Genomic DNA, 25,100 nt, shown 5'->3' with positions numbered 1-25,100 from the left:
TACCACACGAAAACAGAAAACAAGCGTTAATTTTATTACATAACTAGTGGAACTACAGCCTTTTAGATCGCAGAAAGAAAAGACTGAGCATTTAATGCATCTGAAATGCTTGACTTGCCAATGACCATTTTGACTCCACTCGCTTGTCTCGCTTGCACTAATTTAGTCCTCCAACACGAGGTGTCCATAAGAGGGCGACCTTCTGTTTCTCTCGCAGTCGGGCGTAGCGGAGAAATATCGCGAGATTCCACCGCGAAATATCGCGAGATTCCACCGCGGAATGTTTTGAAACCAGGCAACTTCGCTTTGCTCGAGATTTCTTAATTATTGAAGTTGCCTTCGGTTTAAAAGTGCTTTTTTTAAAAAAAAATTAATGATCGATGGTCTCCTAGACTCCTTCTCTAAAAACGATTCTCTTGACCTAGCGAAGCTTCCAGGTTCAAAGTAGGACGTTACTTTGCCAGAAGTGAAGATGGTGTCGCCTCTGAATTTGGGCGAAATTGAAGCGAGAGTGCCCTATTCCAAAATGGCTGCCGAGACCGACAGTCCGGTGGAGAAGCGTCTTCTTTCGTTTCCGCTGTGGTTTGGGACCCCGGTAAGGTTCTCTTCGAGCGGCGTCAGATCAGGGTCCCCAAGGGAGCTGGGTTAACCCTCTGTCCGGGGAACGAGGAAGAATGGACAGTCAGCAAGAGCTTTTATTCAGTTACGTGCACCAAACACTTTTTGAAAAACCTCTTATAGGGTTGGCCTGCGCAGATCTGGTCTACCCTGAAACAGTTAGAATTTGCTGCATCCCTCGAGTGCCATCTAGGGATCATTCGGATTTTTTGCAACTCAAGGCAGTTCTATATTGGGGCCTCTTGTGTGATTTTTGCAATGATTAATGTTACCATATACACAACATAGAGCCAGTTTGGCGTACTGGTTACTACACAAGGTTAGAAACCAGGAGTTCTAGTCCGGCTTGCGGCATAAAGCTGGTTGGGTGACCTTGGGACAGTCACACTGTCTCAGCCCTAGAAAGGAGGTAATGGGCAAACCATCTCTCTCCACACCAGAGGTCTTCAAACTTGGCAGCTTTAAGAGTTGTGGACTTCAACTCCCGGAATTCTCTGGGACAATTGGCTGGAGATGGCTGGAGAATTCTGGGAGTTGAGGTCCACAAGTCTTAAAGGGGCCAAGTTTGAAGACCTCTGCTCTACGCATACATACACACACACAAAAACAACAATAGGCAGCATGTAACTAGGAATGGCTGATGATGTGAAAACTAAGGATAGGACCTAGGTAGTACTACTTAGATGGAACACCAGGAATCATAAGGATATATATAAAGTAAGCATGGAAGACAAACAAAAATTCCTGGAATTTAGCAGTGGCAAACCATTTATGTATTGCTGCCAAGAAAACTACCTAGATTTTCATCAGGAGTTCAGTTCATCTTAGAGGAAACATCTGCTAAGTGTTATCTTACAGAGGAAAAGAGAGTGAGAGCTAGAAATGCTCTTGAACATTTCATTTATCTAGAAGTGCTGGAACTTGCTTTCTTTGTTTTCTGGAAGATAATTCTCCTGCTAGTTTTAATATTTATTTTTAGATTGTGCCTGCAAGTCATTGTTAGCTCCTGGCAAATGCCCAGACTAGTTCCTGCAGAAATTTTGGAAATGGCTTGCCATTGTCTTCTTAGTGCTGAGAGTGAGTGGCCAAAGGACACCCACTGGCTTTGTGCCTAATAATATTGTTAGCTCCTGTTTGCCCTACAACAGCAGCCTTGTAAGGAAGATTGGGCCTAGAGAATGATTGGTCCAAAGCTTTCATGCCTAAGGAAGGGTTACATCTTACAGTCTCTGGGTTTTAGTCTAGCACCTTAATAATTTCATCAAATGAGGCATGGGGAAAATGAAAAATTGAAAATCATGTTTTATTGTCAAACATGTTTACTATTCTAAAGTCTTACCACTGTGCTTCATGCTAAAGCTATTTTCTCCTTTTTTCTCCAGAGTGAGAAAGTGACCTGTCCTTATGATGCTAATCATCAAATGCCTAAATCTTCCTTGGAGAAACATATGATATCCTGTAGATTGAGGAAACTAGACTATTCTAAAGAGGAAGAGGTAATGCTTTGCTATTTTCCCCCCTTTTAAAAAGGTTATTCATATTTTGAGGATGGAAAGAAAACATTTGCTCTTCTTTTGAAAACAAGGCTGGCTTTAGATATTTGAAATGGACACCTGTTAGATGGACACCAGACTATTTTCCCCTAAAGTTGTTACTGCAAAAATCTGTTAGAACTCCATTAGCAAATTAACACAGATACTAAAATCAAAGTCATGGATGAGCAACTTGAAGGCTATTCTACCCACAGCTCATTGAGACCTCCCCATCCCACCCTGTTCACTTTCTCCTGATGCCCAGCTGATGGGGGAGAGAATTTGATAGCTGCGAATGATAAATTTTAGAAAAGACTTCCAATAGTCTCAGAAACTTGCTTCTTCCATAAACCAAACTAATTTGGTATATTGTGATTCACTTTTACATACAGACAAATGGCAGAACAATTATAGCCAGTGTTTATTTTGTTGTTCCCTTTGGTTTACTCTCTCACAGTTCTTTTACCTCATTCTAGTATTTCTGCTAGTTTCAGAAAGTGTTTTCAATTATTTTTACAGATAAAGTTTTACTTTAAATACTTTCCACAGTTATATTGATAAGGTTATTGCAATATTAGATAAGGGGTAAACATCATGCATTCTGTAGATACCATTATACTATCATAGTGCCCAACGATCTTGTCTCACCTTTAAAATAAAATAAAATAAAGATCAGTAAAATCAGTTTCTAACACAATCTTTACTGGTAAGAATTTCTTTGTTCCACAAAGGCCACACATGTTGGCATATAAAATTAAAGTTCTACATTGCTTAAAGTGGCAATCTCTTCCTTGCAAAGCCATCCATATACCTGTTTTGGACATTTTTTTTCATGTTTCCAACCTTCTCATTTTAGGAAGGATTGGTGAGAAGTTGGTTGCCTTGCACCTTCAGAGGGATCTGAATGAAATGGTATTCTAGTAGATTTCAGGGTTGGGTATGTGACTGAAATGGCATTGGTTGCATTTGTGGATGGTCTCTAGATGGAACTGAATGGTGGTAGTGCAACTGTCCTAGCTCTGCTTTATTTCTCAGTGGTTTTTAATACCATCAAATAGACTGGCTCCGGTAGTTAGACATTGGGGACAGTGTTGTAGTAGTTCTCTTCCTTCATCCAGGGTTGATGCCAGTAGGAGAGAGGTCTACCCCACAACGCCTCTTGTGTGGGGTGCCACAGCTGCCTCCCCACTAATATTTAACATCTGCATGAAGCCACTGCATGAGATCATTTGTTGACACAAGTATCATCATTATCACTATCATCAATATGCTAACAATGCTCAGTTGTATATCTCCACCTCTGTTCAGACAGGAGGTTCTGCCTTAGTGTCTGGAAGCTGTGGAGTCTGGATTGGGAAGAACAAGTTTGAACTCAATCCCAGTAAGATGGTGGTTTTAAGTTTTAGGACTGCCTGGATCTAGAGAGTTGTGCTGTGCACCAATGTGAAAAATTATAAAGGGAGTGAGAACTGGACATGATTCTACTACAATTTTGATGTACAATTTTTGTAGATGATTTATGAAGATGACTTAGGAAATTATTTGATCAGGGAAATCCAGTACAGTGGGTTTGTTTATCTGCTACTTTTATCTTTTTGAATATTATCTTATTGAATATTATCTTATTTCATCTATTTTCTATTAATTTCGAGGCTGGTGGCTGATCAATTATATTTCCATTTGATAATATTATTTTACATATATTTTGCTTCCTAGGCTGAAATGTATGATTCTACTTTTTTCTATGACAAAGGCAAAATTCCTAAAGTTCAAATGGGTGAGTACGAATGTGATAATAAATACTAAAGTACAGTACTGAAATGTAACATACTAACAAATGCTCATTCATATTTTTAGAAGCAAGAATAAAAACATCAGACCAGATCTTGTATCTGCTCTCAGTTTAAAACGTTGATGCTATGCAGAGATGAAGTATGGATATATGTTTAAGAGCTGTCTACAAGTAGTCTTCAATTTACAAAGATTGCTTAGTAGCTGTTCAAAGTTACCACAGATCTCTCAAGGTTACATGTCAGGGTTCCAACCGATGCCCTAATTAAATCATAAACCTCGAGCCAAGCTTCAAAAGAAATCCAGTTATTTATTAGGAGCTTTATGTTCCAAGTGAAGCCAACTCTGACTCCATGTAATTTATGTTCAAGTTCTGACCCTGTTTCCACCCTCCTCCCAAGGTGTGTCACAAAGCAATTTCTCAGCCGCTGTGGGTAACCTCGGAGATGGCCTTGACAGAGATATAGCTGGAATGTGCTTTTGTTTTGACAGACGTGCTGCCTTGCCGCAGCTGCAGAGTTCATTTTCCCATCCCCTTTGCCTATGGCAACTCAAGAGCAGACCAGGGATGCCTTGCGAGTTGACAACTAGGAATTGAACACACACATCCCATGACTATGCTGAGCATTTTGGATGGCCTGCATTTATAGCTGTTTGCAGCATCCTCCAGCCATGTGAGCCACGATTGACAATTTTTTTGCTGTAAATTGTTTACTTCTGGTTTCTGGCAAAAAACAACAACACTCATTGTAGGTAATGAATATGCTTAATGACTGCAGCATTTGTTTAGTAAGTATGGTGATTCACTTAACTATTGTCACAAAAAAGGTCCTAAACTCAGATGTGGTTACATCAAGTTGCATTTTTAAAATGCTTTTATTTTCAAGGTTTGGAATCACCTTCTACAGGTGAATTTGTGGAATTATTTGTATTGTAAAGAGACAATTGTTGATCGTTTTTTATAACTTGCTTAACAATGATAATTAAATAAGATACAATTAGCTGCATCATAATAAGTGAAAACCAACACCCCAATCAAAAATAGATAAATAAACATTGTGGCTTAACACGATATATGAACAATGTTAGTTTGACTACCCCAAGACTTATTTTTTTCAAAATCTGTAATTTTTGATTCTCTTGATTTTATAAGATTCAGCAAGTCTGGAATACTAAGAATGACTATAGAAAAAGAAACACATGATTTCCAATGGTACAGATTTCTGAGTATATTGTTAACATTGCTCATTATTGCAAAATTATAGTCTCTTTTTCAGGCACTACATTTAATGATTACAAAAGTATACTTAATGTTACGGTGTTATCTTTTGTTTTGCTACAGACAAAGATTTGCAGTTTGACATTATTAAAAAAGCCATGGCCAAAGAGTGTGGAAATTATTGCTCAGGTAAGTGAAAGCTAAGCTTTGTCACTGGGGAGCCCACAAACATCCACTTGGTATAGAAACTATGGTACTGACTGAAATTCTAAACACAAATTTGATTTATATTTACTTGCCTTGCATATGGTGAATAATGGTCTGATATAAAGAACTCTTGTTGAATATCTCCTTTGCTCTTCTCTGGGAACTTACTAAAAACATTTGCTTTTATAGGGCTCAGTCACTGTTTTGCCTACATGCCACCTAATTCCTAACTGGGAAATCATTCCCATTGCCAAATGCAAAATGGGGACTTTGATTTCAAATACACTATTAGCCCTGCTGGGACAATTAGATGTACTATAAAAAACAGCGAGAAGCCCAGTTATGCATATACAGTATACATTGTATACGTACAGTATACAATATACAAGAAAACTATGTTCCCTAAAAACTGGGTGTAGTCCCCAATCCTCAAAAAATTGCTGATGAAATATAAATTTTAATATGAGAAAGGAGGAAGCTTAATAATGACATGGAAATAATTTTTTATTTGAATGTAATATTTATTTGGCGTTACTCACTTCTTAGTTTTAACTCCCATTTTTCTAAGTGTGAGCTCAGCATCACGTTTAAAGGTGCAGTGCAGTCTTCACCCCACCCCCCAAATTACATCTCACATTCTAAAATTATGGGCGATTCCTTTTCCTAGCCAATTTCCAGTTTGTCCTAGGAGTAAATAGCCTTTTTGATTCTAATTATAGTAGTAATAGGTCAAATGAAGTCAGTAGCTTCATGGAAACTTCACAAATAGCAGTCTATATCCAGGCCACTTGCCACATAAACTTCAGAACATTGCTAATTGTGTTGGTTTTGATTGATAAATCCAAACTGTCCTCACATTTTAGGAACTTATTCATCTCAGCCTGCGGAAGTTCCACAAAACCACAAGCGTTACGTCTGTGATCTGACCCAAGCTGACCGCCTTGCAATTTACGATTATGTCCTTGCAGAGACAAAGAACCAGAGGTCAAGATCTCAATCGACAGAAAATGACAGTGATCTCTTTGTAGATTTGGCAGCAAAAGTCAACCAAGGTCTGGAAGAAAAATTTACAGCTTTTACATCTGCTTTTTTATATTTAAAAATTACAAAACATGTAAAATGTCTCTTGCTGAAGGATCCTTTTTTCTGTTAAAATGGGATGCTAATAGTATTCCCTGTTTTCTTATAACACTGGCATTCCCAGATTAATGAATTTGAATTAAAATTAATGGGACAGAAATTGGCCTGAATTGCACTCAGTAGCTATTGCCTGTCATTGGCACCAGGTGATCAACCCCTTTCCTCCATTGCTGAGACAGATTGCTGTCACAGCAGTGACATTAATTTGCTTTATTTGTTATCTTGAAAAACCCCTCCTAGTAAAAGTGGTCTAGATTACAGGCATTTGCTGAAATTATCTATCATATATAGTCCTCATTTTTGTACTTATATTATTGAATACATCCACTGGAATTATTGTTTCTAAAACCGCATACTTTTTCCCCTTTTAGATGATGGCCAGAAAGGTCCAAAATCTCATCTTGAAATTCTTGCAGAGATGCGGGATTATAAAAGACGGCGGCAATCGTACAGAGCTAAGAATGTTCATATAACAAAGAAATCCTACACAGAGGTCTATATGATTTGGGAGTCATATTATCTCAAACTATTTTCTTCTTAATTTAAAAACATCTGTATATTTATTTATTTATTATTTATTTATTTATTATTAATAATAAATTATTTAAGGTATATGAAATACCTTAAATAGGCAGGAATATTTAAATTCTCCTGTTTTCCAAAAATATTGTTGAGTTGAGGCTATCAGTGTGTAGATGCTGTCATTGTAGATAATACATTGCAATAAGTTAAATTTGCCTGATCTTAAAAAGTTTATAACCTTGAATATTTGTGTCAATTATTGTAACATTTAGATTTACTGCAGTTCATATTTTTCCCAGTTCAGTTCAGTTGGGATGGTTAACTATAGCCAGCACGTGGCAAAAAAAATAGGAAAAATATTTGGATGGATAAATGAAGTACAGGCCTAGTGACCATCTTTCAAACACTTGTTTTATAAGTTATTTTTAATATTTAGTTTTTCATTTGCAGATATTTACTTTCTCTTTCAATTTACGCATTTTAATTGCTTAAGATAATTATAATGCATTAACAATATTAACAGCTACATTACCTTTCGATACATTTTTTCCTTTGTTTTATATTGGGACAATTATTTTACATAATTTTATAATAACTGGAAAACATTAGTAGCCAAAAGGAGAGAAATGGGTTGAAGGAATGAATGTAAGCAAAGTACACATAGACCAGGAGTGTGAAACTTGCATTATCATGGCGTCGTCCTGTGACATATCACGACTTTTTCCCCCTTCACTAAATCGGGCGTGGGTGTGGCCAGTGCGTGATGCATCCAGCCCGCAGGCTGCAAGTTTGACACCCCTGACATAGATCTTATTAGTGACATTGTGCATAAGGCAGCTTTCCATCTGATTATTTAGCCTGTTCCGGCATACCTTAATATTTTATCTAAATTCAATATTTCTGAATACTCAGGTAATCAGAGATGTGATTGGTGTACACATGGAAGAACTTACCACTCATTGGCAGGAGGAGAACAGAAATATTGGGGTTCATGAAGATGAAAAATCCTCTTTTTCAGCAAAGTCTTCAGGAAGGTATGATTATCATTGCCAAATCTTTGCTGTTTTCTAAATTGGCAGTAATTTAAGAAATCATACTTTTTGTTCCTCTGTTAATTCAAACGAAACTGGAATTACTGACTTGCAGATTAGGTCTGCGTATCATGGTATTGTGCTATATATACCCAGTGTCCAATACAGTTTACTTTCACTCTTTCCAATGCCTATTTCCTTTAGTGATGTTACTGATTTTATATTTTGTAAAAGTTGTAGAACATCTATTCCTTTATTGCTTAGAAATGGATTGTTGACCAGTTATTGACAACAGATAAAATTATCGTTTGATAGTTGTGAAAATAATCAGAGAAGTTAAGAATGCTTATGTGAGAAGCAGGGCTTTGTTTAAATATTGTGTCATGGCAAGTGGCAGAAGCAGGTTGTCTTTCCAAGCACAATGGCATTCAGAAAGCAGGGTTAAATATCACAGTTGTTAAAAATAATGGCTTCCTCCTTGCAATATTTTACAGAAAGATTTTTCATAATTCAAATTTTATTAGAAAAACAACTTTATTCACTGTCTAGCTTCCTAAGCGCTGTCATCTTTAAATGGAAATACAACATTCAAATAAAAGTAGGTAGCAAACAATACAGAGGTAGATATTTCACTTTATTTCCCACTAATTCTAGTGCAGCTGAGATCCGACAGCAATGGTGATGCAGTTGGGCTATATTTTGCAGCCCAGTCCTCTCTTACATGATTATGTGCAGCTAATTGTTATGTCATTAGTGGCAATTTTCACCAAGAGAAATTAGCATTCATTCCCTCCCCCAACATTAATGATCAAGACCACTGCTACGATATAATTACTGTCTTTTCTTTAGTAAGGAAGAGCGAAGATCTGCATCAGCTGATTCAAGGCAGTCTTGTGGAAGTTCAAAAGATATTGATTATACTCGACATAGGAGGAATTCAAGTAGAAGTCCAGGCAGACGGAAAAGAAGTCGAGAAAGAGAGAGAGATTCCCGAAGGAAAAGAGATAGGTAAGTAGTATCTTTGATATCTGACTTGTGTTGAACTAGAGTGATATTACATCAAAGGCTGGGATTGTAGGACATGCTTAAAACTTGTTTACATTCAGTGTTAATTTGTAGGAAAGAATTTCATAGTGATTTTTTTTTTTTTTTAATTTGATTTATATGCCGCCCTTCTCCGGAGACTCAGGGCGGCTTACAATGCGTTAAGCAATAGCCTTCATACTTTTGTATATTTTATACAAAGTCAGCTTATTGCCCCCACAAACTGGGTCCTCATTTCACCTACCTTAGAAAGGATGGAAGGCTAAATTTTCATCCAGCTATTGGCTTTAAGTCTTATACTTGCCCAAGATATTAAATCAAAAGATGTATCAAATTAGTAATGATACCATAATCAATTATAAACTCAACCATATACTTTTTAAAAATAAAAGTTGATTTCATAATAATCAGCATAATCTAAAAGAAATAACAATATGGAATTCTATATATCATAATTTCTTCTATTTCAGAGAAAGTACTAAAAATATCCTGACATAAAATAATTAAAATAAAACGAATTTTGAAACTCCCCATTAGTTTCCTAGGTTGACCAGGTTAAAATAAACTACTATTACATGAACTTACTCCTGTCTTTTTACTTCAACTGGCCTATAACATAGGCAGTGATTTTTTTATATAAAAAGGGCTGTTGGGAATACATGGATTATGAAGTGGTGTAAATAAAACTGAAGACTTAGCATTGGGTTCTGTTTTAACAACCAAATGAAAGAGATGAAAATATTACTCGAAAGTAATTGTGATCTTATAGAAGTATTTTCTTTAGGATTTATAAGCAAAATACAGGTAGTCCTTGATTTACAACAGTTCACTTACTGACTGAAGTTACAACGGCACAGAAAAAAGAGATTTATGACCATTTTTCACACTTATGACCATTGCATCATCCCCATGGTCACGTGATTTACATTTGGATGCTTGAGAACTGATTCACATTTACGACGGTTGCAGTGTCCCAGGGTCATTTGATCACCTTTTCTGACAACCAAAGTCAATAGGGAAACCAGATTCACTTAACAACAGTGTTACTAATTTAACAATTGTAGTGATTCACTTAACAAATGTAGCAAGAAGAGTCATAAAATGGACAAACTCACTTAACAAATGTTTCATTTAGTAACATAAATATTGGGCTCAATTGTGGTTGTAACTTGAGGACTACCTGTAATTTTTTTTCCATAAAACCAGGGTGAATAAATGTAGCTTTTAATAGGAAATTGTTTTATTCCATGTAGGATTAAATCTTAAATGGTAGAAAGTTTTTAAAAATAAGTCCAGTTGCCTCTTCAAAAAGCCCCTTTGGAACAACCATGACCTGGATGACTGAGCATCTCCATAGATTTTTAAAAATGAGTTCTTTACTAGTCTGCCCAAAACTGTTCTGTGGCCTGGGTAATTTAATCTACTTAGATAAATTGCTAAACTATTTAAAAAAATAATGAAGCATGCAATATATAAGCAACTGAGTTGTATGAATGTGAAGATTAGCTCTGTTTTGATACTGTTGTACTTTGGGGGTAACTAAATCAATTAGTTGTCCTAATAATGGTGATTAATATACACAGTGTACAGAGTAAGATATTACTTATATATTACCATATTAAAAATAGCCATCATTTGCTCTTGTACAACCAATATTATATAGGGTGTGTTCACACAACCAAACTAAGCCAAAATGTGATCTCCTTATTTATTGCTTAGCTCAGTCATTGCTTAATAACTGGTTATTTAACAATAATTTGAAATTATGAAGGCCTGGACAAGGGTGCTTTACAGCCTGTAAAAAATTGTACAGACTATTGTAAAATGTCATTCCACCCCACATTGTCACAGAATCACGATCTGGGTGCCTGGCAATGTATTTGCACTTAAAACTGTTAACAAATGCCCCATGATTGTGTGATTGTCGCTTGCAATATTTCCTGCTGGCCTCCCCAGAAAGTCAACGAGGAAGCTGGCAGGGAAGGTTGTGGATTGCTGCAGCCTACCAGGAGGATTCTGTCATCTATGGGGGTTGGATAAAAGAGGTCCCTGCCATTTTGTGCTTGCTTGGATTTCAGCAGCTGAAATTCAATCATGCATGGAGCCCAAAATCCCTCTTTCCCATCCCTGCAGAGAGCTCTGCAAAGGTGGAGAAAGAAGGATGCTCAGCTTCATGCCTACTTGTCCCTTGGCAGCTGAAATCCAAGCACGGACAGAACCCCAAATCCCTCCACAGGCACAGAGTCTCTGTTCACTTAACAGCCCATGAGATCATTTAATGACCACAATGAGGATTGTTGGATCATGGTCATTAAGTGAAGCAGTCAGGTGGGTCATTTTGATTAACAACCCCTTCACTCGATAACGAAGACTCCATTCCCAATTGTGGTTGTTAAAGTGAGGACTACTTGTATTATAAATCACGCTTTATATGTTCAAACATTCTGTGAATCTGGACAGTTTATTTAGTAAACTGTATTTAAGTAGCTTTTAGCTTGTACTATAAGAACATATTCACCATGAGTGTTTTGATTGCAAGAGAAGGGATAGAGTTTTTTTTATCTTCTCTATCTCCTTTTTTGTATATTGGTGAAAAATAACAGATTCCCCTCCATTGGAACAAAGAACAGTCTCAGGAGAAGGGAGACACTGAAAACAGGAGAGGGAAGAAATACTGTAAATTAACTAGCCTTTATACTGCTCTGCTTCGCACTTCTGTGATCTCTCTCTAAAAACTCATTCATTTTGTGCAGTCCAGTTAGATTTAAGATTAAAGGGGAAATAGTTACAATAGTGCCTCAAAGATTCTATATTCTAAGTAGCTGATGAAAAAGGTATCAAAAGATAAATATCAGCAAATGCAGCAGTATGTATTTCAATTTCATTTCAGTATGCATGAGCATTATAAGGATAAACCCTAGTTTCATGAAAATATGATTTTTTTAAAAAAGTAATAGTGGAATAAGCTCTAACATAATACTGGCTTTCATTTTATTTCAGAGATGAAGGAAAGCATCATAAAAGAAGAAAATAATACTTGCATTTCTATTACAAGAGATGAGGCAAACCAAGTTGTATCTGTTTAATTCCAGTAACATATCTCACTGACAACTAAGATGTTAGCTACTTTAATAAATATCATTTGAAATCTCTACCACACTTGTAAACTGGATATATGCCACCCAGAGTCACTTTGGATAGTGAAAAGAATGACATAAAAAATTAATAAATAAAATAAATACATTGCTTAATTATTCACATAGACAATTACCACCCTTTAAATCAATTGTTGTTGGTTCTAATATTAAACTATTCTTAAAAAACATTGATTTTAGTAACATTCATCAAAATATTCTGCCTTTATTTTAACAATAAATATATTTTATTGTAAAAATAAAAAATATTATTTATAGTACAAATAAATTTTTACTATAAATATCTGGGTGACAAACATATTCAACACTGAAGCACTAAGCCATATTCAATGGCTTAGGACCTGGTTATTTACGGGACCGCCTGCTACCACCAATAGCCTCCCACCAACCAGTACGCTCCCATAGAGAGGGGCTCCTCCGGGTGCCGCCGGCCAAACAATGTCGACTGGCGGCCCCCAGGGGGAGAGCCTTCTCTGTGGGGGCACCTACAATCTGGAACGGGCTCCCCCCGGAGATACGGAGGATCCCGGATCTGCGCACCTTCCGCCGTGCGCTTAAAACGTTTTTATTCCATCAAGCTGGCCTGGCCTAAATCTTCTCCTTTTTAAAATTTTAAAATTTAAATTTTAAATACTAATTTTAATTTGTTTAATTATGGGATATTTTTAAAATTGAGCCAAATTGTTTAATCTGTTTTAATTTATTTTAAATTTTGTATTCTTGTGTTTTATCTTTTGGCTGTTCACCGCCCTGAGTCCTTCGGGAGAAGGGCGGTATAGAAATCTATAAAAGAATCTATAAAAGAACACCTCCTCCTCCTATTGTCACCACAACACCCCTGTAAGATGGGTTGAACTGAGAGAGAGAGAGAGAGTGGCCGAAAGTTACTCAGCTGACTTTCATGGCTAAGGTGGGATTTGAACTTCTACTTTCTAGCCTGGTGCCTTAACCACTAGACCAAACTGAATTATTTTGACAGTGCCAATAAATATATGATGTTCAGTGTTATCACGATTTTGCAGATAGTGAATTGGTACCATATGTATATCCAGACATTAGGAAATAAAAATAATGGACAGCCGTAGACCATCATTTTTCATTTATATGATTGTTGCCCAGACATTATACATAAGAATCTCAAGCACAGAAGGAGAAATCTAAAAGATACGTATTAAATTCAGGGTCTGGAAGGAGTCCTGGGAGAACTATACACTTGATACTATATCACTTACGATATTATCTTCACTGAATGGATGGCATAGCCAGGTTGGCTCTGGAAATAGAAGTCTCCAATTAACTGCTTACTGATTAGATTTTCTACTCTAAATACTGCTTGTTGAAGGAGCAATCAATAGTCATAAAATACCATGATCTGATTTCAGACAATTAGGTGGTACACATTTTATTGGTAGTTCACAAACTGAAAAGCACATTAGAGATTACATTAATGAAAACTCTAATTTTATTACACTATTTGACATGACATGTTATGTACTAAAAATTTGTTACTCTCAAATATTCCTGTTTTAAGGCATCAATTTTACAGTGGAGAAATCTGCAGTGCCAACCATATAGTCCTTACGTGCCCTAAATGAGAAAATAATTATTTTTCATTACTATTAATAAAGGAACCAATATTATGCATCAAATCCATCTCACCCCACAGGCATGCAATTTATACATGAAGGAAAAATTCTAAATTTCTTTTGTTAAAAAAAATACATTTCTATCGTATAAGATAGACCTCCAATCTGTAGCTTAACTTGATCTCCAACATCTATAACATCTAGGTGCCCAAATGAGGCAGGAAAACAAAGACAAAAGGAGAAACTAGTAATAAGATCCTGTCTATTCTTTTAAATAAGGTACATTAAAAGGTAACCTGTATTGACAACATCCAGCATTTACAAAAGTATATTTAAGGTGGATAAAAGCCTGGTTTTGCTGCCCCTTCATCTTATCAATACATGTAGAATAAATAGTATATAAGAATTAGAATTTATAAAATGATTTAATTTTGTATTAAAGACCCATTATCAGCTCAGTCCGAAATAGTTTTTCTGAATGTCGCCAAATTTTGTTACACTGTATGCAGACTTAGGCACACTAAGCACTGATAATCCATCAGTAATCACGATACATTATTTTGTCTGTTTTTTATTTTTATATTTTATTATTACTTTTAATGCTTTTATTTGCAATGTTGGTCTGTGACCATAACAACAATTGATTGACAGTTAAAGACTTAAAACAGGCCAGCACAACATGAAGCCCGCCAATGTTTTCCAACAAAGGAAATTTACAGCCCCTGCTACCATCTCAAAAACATGCTGCTCAGAATGTCCAAGCTTTGTTACTGGTTTGCAAGGCTCCAGTTTTATTAGCCATAGAACAGCTGCTGGCACTCTTAAGCATTCCTTTGTGGCCCACAAGGATTTTTCATTTATCAGTGTGGCATTTTCCCATCAACAAATTGGGCATCCCTAATCTACATCAAGATAATAATTTTCTTCCTTTGATTGTCTCACTATTCTCCCGAGTTTTACTTTTCACCTTCAACCATGAAAGTTTGAAGTTTGTGAATCTTGGTTAAAGATTATAGTATAGATATAAAAAGGTAAAGGTTCCCCTCGCACATATGTGCTAGTTGTTCCCGACTCTAGGGGCAGTGCTCATCTCCGTTTCAAAGCCAAAGAGCCAGCGCTGTCCAAAGATGTCTCCATGGTCATGTGGCGGGCATGACTAAATGCCAAAGGCGCACAAAATGCTGTTAAAAGTGGTCCCTATTTTTCTACTTGCATTTTTACATGCTTTTCAACTGGTAGACTGGCAGAAGCTGGGACAAGTAATGGGAGCTCACTCCGTTATGTAGCGCTAGGGATTCAAACCGCCGAACTGCCAAACTTTCTGATCAACAAGCTCAGTGTCTTAGCCACTGAGCCACTGCATCCCCAATATAGATACAGAGGCATCCTAATTTGTGCTGTAAAAGAAAAGTGAAAATTGTATTTAAACTGCATAGCTTATAGAGCAGGAAACACTGCACTGTTACTGGATTCTCCTTTCCCTATTACGCTTCTCAAAACTGCTTCATAGAATTAGAGGGCCCTTTGGAGATGTAAGAAAGGATTAGTGGAGCACTCTGCCAAACTGATATAGATTTTGAAGCCTCTTCTCATGATCAAAAGGTTCTAGGCATTTGGAGTGAAGTAAGAGGAGATAAAAAGCTGCTGTTCAGTTTGCGGAGGAGAGGGGGGCACAAGATTCATATACCCATTAATACTTACACTTGTTCTTTAAGAGATTTGAGAAAAGACTCAGATGCTTCCTCTGTTATTTCGTCATCTAAGCTAGCCAAGTAGGAATAGAGAAATTGAAAAGTGACATATGGAATACGGGCTGGTCCACCCTCTGGATCATGCGTCAGAATTTCACATGCATGCTTCATCGAACTGAGCAGGGTCTAAAAAGTCCAAAACAACAAGCAAACAAGTATACCTTAGAACACAAAGCAAGTACTAAGATTCACTTGTAGCTATTCTAATACTGTATTTAATCAGACTCATAGCGTTTTTCCACAGAAATGCAGAACAAAAGTAAAACGCTACCAGGGCAGCAAATGTGGAAAAGTAGCACAGTTCTTTATAAATATGCACATAATGAAACCTGCATTTATTTCAGTTTTCATCCCAGGTGCATTCACAAAATAAAATAAAATAAATTGGGAAAGTCTATATAAAATACCCAGAAATACCACTTCAAATATTATGCAGTTCTTAGTGAAAAGCATGCAAATCATCCAGAGGTTTTAATGCATGATGATTGCACATATTTAGTGAGGAAACCAGAATGTTGGTAATTTCTCATGGTTACAGCAGAAAATGGCACATATAAAACTCCATAGGGGATTTAAGTATTTTTCCTTACCTCTGCATGAGGTTAGTTCTCCATAATTCACCAACAGAAAACATGCTGACACTTAGGAAGGAATTTAGAATGATTCTCTTCCATCAGGCTTTTGGATTTTGATTTCGATCTATTTTATTTTATTGTATTGCTGGCTAGATATATTTATTAATTTTATCCATTTGTTGCAAATATATGTTCTATAGCTTTGTGTTTTAATGGCTATAATCTGTCCATAACTTTATGCTTGGGATGGCAAACAGATCACACAAAACATTTTTAAAATCTCATTTTCAGTCAAAATGAAAATCATAAAATATTTAATTCAACATTTTAATATAAATCAATTAGTTATATAATTATCTTTTTTGTATATTAATATGAACATGAATATTCCAATTATTTCCATGCAATCCAATTTCTTACAAATCAATTATATTTACCAATAATAATAAACCAAATAATTTCTCCCATATATTCCTCCAAACCACAACTTAACCATTTCTGCTTTCAACACAATATACAATTAATAGTATCTCAATTATTACAATTCCCTAGTTAAATAGAGCTTTTTTTCTTTTGTGTTTTAAAATCTTGAACTCTCCCCTTTTCCCCTAAATTTCCCATTGTTTGCACCTACCTTTTTTGGTAAGGAAAAAGAAAAGAAATCTGCCTGCCTAATTTTCCAGCGTTGCAGCAAACAGCAAAGCCAACAGCCTGCTTTACTTTCAGTTTCGTTTTTCAGCATAGCTAGGGAAAAAAAATTTGCTCCAGCACTCCGGCCGCGCGGGGGATTATGGGGGCGACGAGGCGCTCCCATGTGACACCTCTTCTGCGCGAGCTGCACTGGCTCCCGGTGGTCTTCCGAGTGCGCTTCAAGGTGTTGGTGACCACCTTTAAAGCGCTCCATGGCTTAGGGCCGGGGTACTTACGAGACCGCCTTCTGCCACCAATAGCCTCCCACCGGCCAGTACGCTCGCACAGAGTGGGCATCCTTAGGGTGCCGTCCGCCAGACAATGTCGGCTGGCGACCCCCAGGGGGAGAGCCTTCTCTGTGACGGCGCCCACCCTCTGGAACAACCTTCCCCCAGAGTTACGTACAATAACAGACCTCCGGATTTTTCGTCGGGCCTGAAAACCTATTTATTTCAACTAGCTGGGCTGGCTTGAGTTTAATTTTAAATTGATTTTAAATTGGGTTGTTTTAATTTACGGCCAAAATATTTAATTATTTTAATACTGTTTTTAAATTTTGTATGCTCTGTTTTTACTTTGGCTGTGCACCGCCCTGAGTCCTTTTTGGAGAAGGGCGGTATAGAAATTTAATTAATAATAATAATAATAATAATATTAAACAACTGTAATATTACTTAATTAACCAATGTGAGGATGGATATAAAAATAGATGACAATGGGAAGGGGTATAATATAGAATAGAAGGGAAAAATTGAATTTGATTAAGATTAGAGATGAGGATGAAGGGTAATATTGGTTTTTTTTAAAAAAATAGATGAGGAATAAATATGGCAAAAAGGAAATATAGAAATTGTAAATTTAATTGAAATGACTAAACACTGTTTAAATTTGTGAACCGGCCAAATACAATTCATACTTTATCTTAATATCTTTGTATTTCTTTGGGGTTGCCTTTCTTCCATTTCATCTTTTTTACTATACAGCAATCTTTCTCCTCAAACCTACCACCTCTCTCTTTTCTTTTCTTTCCTTCCCTTCTTACTTTCTTTCCCCCCCGTGCTTCTTCTCCTCCCTACTTCCTCTTCCTTTCTCCTTCTCCTCCTCTCTTCCTCCCTCTCTTACCCTCACTCCTACTCTAATTTCCCTTCCCTTCCTTCCTCCCTTCTCTTCCTTCCCTCTCTCTCCTTCTTTCTTCCATCTCTCTTCTCCTTCCTTCATCCCTCTCTATTGCTGTATCCTTTTGTGCATATGGATTACTCAGAGGGCTGAAAAAGTTATTATTGACTGGTCCTCGCACTTTTGACCAGTCCTTGAACTTACGACTGTCCTCACATTTTACGTTTTGCGCCCTATCTTGTCACCGTGGTGAAGAGAAGTAGTGGTGAAATGACTGACACGGTTGTTAAGAATGCCTCAAAGGGCATAAATGTGAGGATAGTCATAAGTGCAAGGACCAGTCAGAAATGACTTTTTTCAGCCCTCTGAGTAGTCCCTATGCACATAGCCACGCCCACCCAGTCACATGACCAGCTAGCCATGCCCACCCAGTCACATGACCAGCTAGCCACACCCACCCAGTCACATGACCACCAAGCCACACACCCCAACTAAGCCATGCCCACCGAACCGGTTGTTAAAAAAATTGAATCCCACCACTGGTCATAAGTCATGATGGGCTAAAATGAGTTGGTCATGTGACTGAATCAATTTCACAACCTTTTTTGCGGTGGTTAAGTGAATGCTATGGTTAAGTGAATATCACAGTTATTAAGTGAATCAATAGTTCGCTATGGCTGTAGTTTGAACTACAAAACTCGTAAAATGTGGTCATGTGACTGCAGGACACTGCAAAGAGCGTAAATGAAGCTGTGCTGCCGAGCTCCCAAAGTTCAGTCATGTGACCTGGGAGGGGTTTCCATTGTAACTTTGAATCAGGGTTGTAAGTAACCCCAAGATAAGTCCATCAAAACTTTGAACAGTTGCTAAATGTGATTTTCAAATAGAAACAAAATTAAATATATTCTCTTCTTTGAATAAAGGAATCAATTTAACCATCTCTGCTTTAGTTGCAATGGGGAATAGTATATGCTTCCGGATTTTGTACTTGCAATAAAAAAAAATGAAATTGATTTTGTTTTTGCTGATTAGATAGATTTGTTGTTATAAAAATGGTTAGCATGTACTATTGTGTAAAAATAAAAAGTTGACGTAATGTTATTATCTTCTACTGTGCTAAAGAGAATTGGAAGTCAATGATGTTTTCTTTCTTTTTCCTTCTCTACCCCGTATTTTCTTTTCTTCCTTCCTTTCTTCTCTCGTTTTCTATTACTTTTTATTTCCCTTTGTATTTTATATTTTGATAAACCAATAAAAATGTGACAAAAAAGAATAGTCATTAAATGGAACTGGTACTCTGAAGAATGAAAATATAAATGATGAAATAATTCTGAATCTTTAAGTGCATTTTCCTGTTTTTTAAAAAGTAGATTTATCAAAACAAAGGATTAAATAAATTTAAAACTTTTTAAAAATCATATCTATATGTGTATGTGTGTTTGCATACACCCAAATGTCCATAATGCACATGATTTTCTACGTTTTAAATTATGCGAACGGTGAATTCGATCTAATTAATATTGTATATGTTTCATGGGTCCTATCTTCTGAACCTCAAACTGTTTTTTAAAAAATTCTCGTAGTTATCTCTTCCTTATACATTTAACCAAAATTAAAAATAAAAAATTATCTTTAAACATCTCTACTATTCATTTCAGTAGAACAATAATTCTATACAAGAAAGACTTTTATATCTTACGTACCCCACCAAGAGCACTACAGCCAAGGGCAAAAAATTTCATCCATTCTACTCCATCTTCAAAGGTATCTAATTGAAGAAGATTGCGTAATTGTTCTACTGGTAAGCACAAAGTCTTCCACTTTTTATGGAGATCTATTAAATCCACAGTCTTCTTTTGAGACAACTGTAAAAGCATATACATCATAAAGAAAATATAGGAAAACAAAATTAACTGTTAATTAGCTAGTTCAAAAACTAGTTGCTATCAGGCAGACAGAATTGTGTGCCTCCTGGTCACGAACAACTGTGACCCATATGGAAATTGGTAGCACAGTGGACTAAAGCACTGTTATTAACATCTGCTGCTTGCAATTACTGCAAGTTCAAATCTCACCAGGCTCAAGGTTGACTCAGCCTTCCATCCTTTCAAAGGTAGGTTAAATGAGGACCCAGTTTGTGGGGGTAATAAGCTGACTTTGAATAAATATACAAAAGTATGAAAGCTATTGCTTAACGCATTGTAAGCTGCCCTGAGTCTCTGGAGAAGGGCGGCATATAAATTAAAGCAAAAAAATAATAATTGCCAAATAGACTGTGTGCCAGGGTAGTAAGATCAAAGGACAATCTTAAAAAAATGGGACTTTCCTACAGAAGATACTCTGTGTGAACGTGGGGAAGAACAATCTATCTCGCATATACTACGGTGCATACAAGCCATTCAACATGTATGGAGGAAGACCTCATTTGGCAAGAGAAAATGCTGTCAATGTGACCTGATATAGGTGAATGTCATTTAGTTTTAATCCCATTTATTTTACATACTTTTTAACATGTGCTATATTTCTTTGATTATTTTATATTTATTTTACTTGCTCAGTGTTGAATGTTATATGTCTATAATTTGAAGGTGCTTTTGCACGGATAAAGAAAAGCTAGTCCAAAGAAAAATAATTTTAGATAGTACAGATCATTTAAAAATCTATAGTGTTATTGTAGATTTCAGCTGTTTAAAAAATATTTTACCTGTTTATGCAAAACTTTAAGGAGGCCAGGGGTCAAACCAGTATCATTTTTCTGTGTAGCAACTGGCATTTCAACACGGTCTTTCACAGGAAGAGGCTCCCCTCTTGACAAAGCATAGAAGTACCTATCATAGTGCCATATCAAATACCGAAAGACAGTTCAAGTTAAAAACATGATGCTTAATGTATAAAGTTTTCAAAATCAATACCACAGCTTACACTAAGTGGGAAAAAGTGTATTTTCGTTTACTCCCTTCAGCTAGGGTGTGACAGGGATTGATCAACTCTTGCTCTTTCAAACAGCTTTCTGTTTAAGTGGATATATTTCCAAATAAAATAAAATAATGCAGCTATCACCATTTCTAGGAATACCTCTGCGGGCTTAAAAGCATTTTAGAACACTCAGTGTATCAGGCTTTTAAAAATAATTTTAAAGATCTAAGCATATTTTAAAAGTCAGGTGAGACAGGAGGCTAGGTGGGCACCTAAACAGCTATCTGTGAACAGACTAATGATATTGGATGTCTGTGGTGCTTTGTGAACAGTGACATAATTACTCTGAGCACAAATATATTTCTAAATGTGTGTGTGTGAAGTCTTCTTAATCAAGACACTTTACTTTGGTTTTCTATTTACCCATAAGACCATTGGAGAACATCACGGGGTTGGGTCCTGATAGCTGCTTTGGTAAATTGTTTCATAATATCTGGCAGTTCAGGTGGAACATGAATCTGCTGTGCACAGAACATAACATCTGGAACAGGCATGGTTATTCAAGGTCCCAAACTAGAATCCTATGAAAATTAAAATGAAACTGTTCATTAATTAATGTATTCTAAAATAAACTCGAGATGTACAAAGGTATAATATATGTTAATATTCTTTAGCACACACACTTCACTTTTCATATTATAACATCTTATTTTGAAAACAAGCATAGGCAGCACCTATTTATAACTGAAATATGGTTTACATACGAACATAATTTTAAAAAGTCTTCTGATGATAGATTTGGTAGCCAACAAAGTGTGATAGCAAAAACAATGCCAACTCATTTTCTGGTACAAAATTAACAACTATATTAGGCTACATCCAAATTATGAAAGCAAACATTTGCTTGCATCAAGGTATTGTTCCCTCGCTTTTAGCCATTTGCACATATTACAAATATTTTCCAGAGCAATCTTTCCAACTTTCAGATTATGGGATGGGAGGGGAAAAATAAATATAATCCACTATAAATAGGTGATACATGCTTTGGTGAATTAGAATATCACTTCATAATTTGAGAGTGGACTCCCACATGCACTTGTTGCTCTGCCACAAATTATTTTGTATGTGTTCTAGTTCCTTTAGTCTATCTTCCCATACCTGGCGCTGATTATTCTCTTCTTGTTAAAAACCAGGATTCTGGTAGAACTTGTCCAGACTAACAAATTATATTAAAATGCACAATGTTTTGTATGCCTCACTTAATTAGAAACAACTTATTCCTGCTAAGGGCTATACACTCCCACTTCACTTTTGCTTAAATCTTAAAACCCTCTGGTGAGTAGCCAAGCCTAAGTGCAACATGGTCCAGAATTCCCTACAGGAATTCATCAATCTGAGATCTTTCATTAGTAAGATGAGATTGCCATACATCAGTAGATATCTGCACCAGCTAAGCTACACTGTTTGTTTGTTTTTTGTCATTTTTGTGATATTTTCTGAAGGAACCAGCAGCTACAGTATTGTGTACAGTACTCAAAAAAATCTGCATGTTTATCTCTGTTCCATGTAAGTCAAACTCTCTCCCATTTGTTTTTCCTTACCACTATAAAATGTACCTTGAAAATAAATAAGAGCCTTGGTAGTACAGTGGTCTAAGGCACCCTGTTATTAAGCTGGTTATTAAGACCAGCTGCCTGCAATTACTGCAGGTTCGAATCTCGCCAAGGCTCAAGGTTGACTCAGCCTTCCATCCTTTCTAAGGTAGGTAAATTGAGGACCCAGTTGTGGGGGCAATAAGCTGACTTTGTATAAATATACAAAAGGATGAAGGCTATTGCTGAGCACATTGTAAGCCGCCCTGAGTCTCCAGAGAAGGGCGGCATATAAATCAAATTTAAAAAAAAAACAAACAAACCTGGGAATGACGACTGCAATGATTTCTGATAAATCAGGTTTTAGATATGTATTTCATGAAATCAGAATCCTTATATTAGAATAAACATAGATTTAGGTTCTGCATATTAATCAAATGATTCTCAGGGCATTTAGCAAGAAATATATTGTTCTTAACAATACTGTTTTCCAGGAATAATATCCAGAGCCAGAAATTAACATTTTTCTCTTCTGAGGAGTCCTTGGTGCTCTCTGAGCTTCATTGTTTTCTTGCAGACATTTCTTGCATTAGCACTGATGCTGTTACCTAGTTTGGATAATGAAACGTCTGCAAGAAAACAAAGGTGCTCAGAGAGCACCACAGGATACCTCAGGTACAAATTTCTTTTATTGATTTTTCTCTTTTAATATACAATCCAAGTATCTACTAGACTACAGTGTGTTACATACTGCTATTAGTTTAATGCAAAAGTGCAGAACATAACACTCAGCAGAATAATTTCAATATACAAAGTACTAAAACTACAATTAAGTGTTCATAGCAGCCTTCCACATCATCTTTGGCCTAGGATATGCACTTTCTCTAAGGTGAATGGGATGAGATTGATAGTCTAACATATGGTTCTTAAATATTTTGGTCTCAGGACTCCTTCATATTCTTAAAAATGTTTGAGGATCCCAAACAGCTTGGGTTTATGTGGATTTCTCAGGGATCCCCAGAGGTCCCCAGACCACACTTTGACCACACATTGATCTAACATATCTAGGTTAGAGAAAAAAATTAGTTATACAACCTGGTTTATAGAAAATGCATTTTCTGGGACATTATGTGTGAGGAAAAGAAGCACTGTAGCCAAATAAGATGATTTGGGGGACAATTACAAAAATACAAAAGGCCTTATATAGGGCTCCTTCTTGTGAAGAAGGACCTGTATTTACATACAGACATTTGTAAATCCCACTCTCTTAAGCAATTGTTTTATTAAATACTGATGCATCCAGATATTTTTAAATTATAGTCATAAATGTCTATTAGGTTTCTATTTTTTGGTACTGCTCATCTATTTAAAACACTGCTAGCCTAAGGCTCCCTTCTGTCTTTTCGGTGAATAAGATTAAGACACGAAGTCCAGCCTTGATTGCAATTACTGCTTAGGTTCTTTTAAATATATATTTTACAGTCTGCCTTGTAATCCATACAGTATTCATAACTCATTGTGGGGGTAGCAAGTGTAATTCTACTTCTCAGATTTGTATTCAACAAATGCGTTTTCAGCTGATCGCTTGATGTAACTAGCAGTAAATATTCTGGCTGGACTGGAATGAGGGAGTCTAGAGTTTAAAAATCCTCTCAGGTAGGAAGTTAACTTTTAGGGGGAGGGGTGTCAGTCATCCATACGTATATACACCTCCTCTCTCTAGTTGCAACCTATCTCAGGGTTGTTATTCAAATAAAATACGATGCTAGAAGCGGGACATCATAAAAAGCTATCCTAAGCTCTCTGTAGAAAGGGGAGCATAAATGTACAGTACCGCAAATGAAGCAGTATCCCCAGCTAATACCCCACCCCACGCTTGAAACGGGAACTTCGTCCCCTTCCTCCGGCTCAAGTGGCTCTTCTGCTCTAACGGCTAGTTGCTGTTCAGCGGCAAGAAGCTACGGAAAGGACAACTGGTGGAGGCACCGCCACGCCAAGGCTTCGTTTCTCGGCTGCCTCTCGAAAGGTCTGAGCTAGTTAGGTTTCCATGGCAGCGCGCGCGTCTGTCTCGTAGCAACGTCGGAAAGGATCGAGAATTGACAACCAAGAGCCGCCGTTGGTCATCCTATTCCGCCGAATCTCTATGGTAAATTCTCTTTTCCCACCTCCCGCACTGGAATTTACAACAGCTCTCGTACTCTTTAGTTTCCCGCGGCCAGCGTACTTTACACACCCATCTGAGTTAACGTGAGGCCGCGCGACCCTTGATGACGCAGAGTAGGCTGAATACGTCGCGCCCTCGAGCAAGCGCCGTTAATATCGCACAGCGCTGCCTTCGAAACTTCTCAATATTTGAGGAGCTTGTTAAAAATTTGCTCTGGGATAAACTTTAAACCGCACTTTAAAATGCTGCTTAATTTTTAATTTTAAAAAGGAGAGTGTAGATAGAAGTAATATACACGGTAATTTTTTCAAAAGGAGCCATAGAACACTTTTAAATATTACTTTTATTATTAAAAGTTTAAAAGTATTTATGCCAAAGATTATACAGCAACATATGGATACCAGATGTTGGATATTCTCTTTGGTTAAATAAAGGGCCACAATGCAACACA

At 36.7% G+C, this 25,100-nt stretch overlaps 2 protein-coding genes across 4 annotated transcripts; one reads left to right on the top strand and one right to left on the bottom strand.

The window, feature by feature from the left end:
• The first annotated feature begins 249 nt into the window (after positions 1-249).
• SNRNP48 (small nuclear ribonucleoprotein U11/U12 subunit 48) lies at positions 250-12,258 on the top strand. The gene is made up of 9 exons (XM_034411870.3): positions 250-595; positions 2,001-2,114; positions 3,867-3,927; positions 5,284-5,349; positions 6,231-6,419; positions 6,879-7,000; positions 7,942-8,063; positions 8,910-9,068; positions 12,105-12,258. Exons 1-9 carry the CDS (start codon positions 473-475, stop codon positions 12,136-12,138), a joined length of 990 nt encoding a protein of 329 aa, XP_034267761.2. The 5' UTR covers positions 250-472; the 3' UTR covers positions 12,139-12,258.
• Positions 12,259-13,645: 1,387 nt separating this feature from the next.
• On the bottom strand, positions 13,646-24,764 carry ROPN1L (rhophilin associated tail protein 1 like). 3 transcript variants are annotated; one of them, XM_087891290.1, is made up of 6 exons: positions 24,719-24,764; positions 21,317-21,474; positions 20,682-20,805; positions 19,681-19,842; positions 15,547-15,722; positions 13,646-13,846 (listed from the first exon to the last, which is right to left on the bottom strand). In XM_087891290.1, the coding sequence occupies exons 2-6, from the start codon at positions 21,445-21,447 to the stop codon at positions 13,786-13,788; spliced, it is 654 nt and encodes a 217-aa protein (XP_087747416.1). In that variant the 5' UTR covers positions 21,448-21,474; positions 24,719-24,764; the 3' UTR covers positions 13,646-13,785. The 3 variants fall into 3 exon arrangements, with proteins under 3 accessions (XP_087747416.1, XP_034267759.1, XP_087747415.1); XM_034411868.2 differs by having other exon boundaries at positions 24,320-24,749; XM_087891289.1 differs by having other exon boundaries at positions 24,684-24,749.
• Between the last annotated feature and the right edge of the window lie 336 nt (positions 24,765-25,100).

Source organism: Pantherophis guttatus, chromosome 3 (genome assembly GCF_059756535.1).
Source record: "Pantherophis guttatus breed Tessera chromosome 3, ASM5975653v1, whole genome shotgun sequence".
Taxonomy (NCBI): Eukaryota; Metazoa; Chordata; class Lepidosauria; order Squamata; family Colubridae; genus Pantherophis; species Pantherophis guttatus.
This window is presented reverse-complemented; position numbering and strand designations above follow the sequence as displayed.

Coding starts and splice junctions, on each gene's coding strand:
- SNRNP48 (XM_034411870.3), top strand. CDS start 473: ATGGTGTCGCCTCTGAATTTGGGCGAAATTGAAGCGAGAGTGCCCTAT. Junction 596..2,000: donor CGCTGTGGTTTGGGACCCCG/GTAAGGTTCTCT, acceptor TTTTTTCTCCAG/AGTGAGAAAGTGACCTGTCC. Junction 3,928..5,283: donor AATTCCTAAAGTTCAAATGG/GTGAGTACGAAT, acceptor GTTTTGCTACAG/ACAAAGATTTGCAGTTTGAC.
- ROPN1L (XM_087891290.1), bottom strand. CDS start 21,447: ATGCCTGTTCCAGATGTTATGTTCTGTGCACAGCAGATTCATGTTCCA. Junction 19,843..20,681: donor TTAAAGTTTTGCATAAACAG/GTAAAATATTTT, acceptor ATGCTTTTACAG/TTGTCTCAAAAGAAGACTGT. Junction 15,723..19,680: donor GCTGTAGTGCTCTTGGTGGG/GTACGTAAGATA, acceptor TGGACTTTTTAG/ACCCTGCTCAGTTCGATGAA.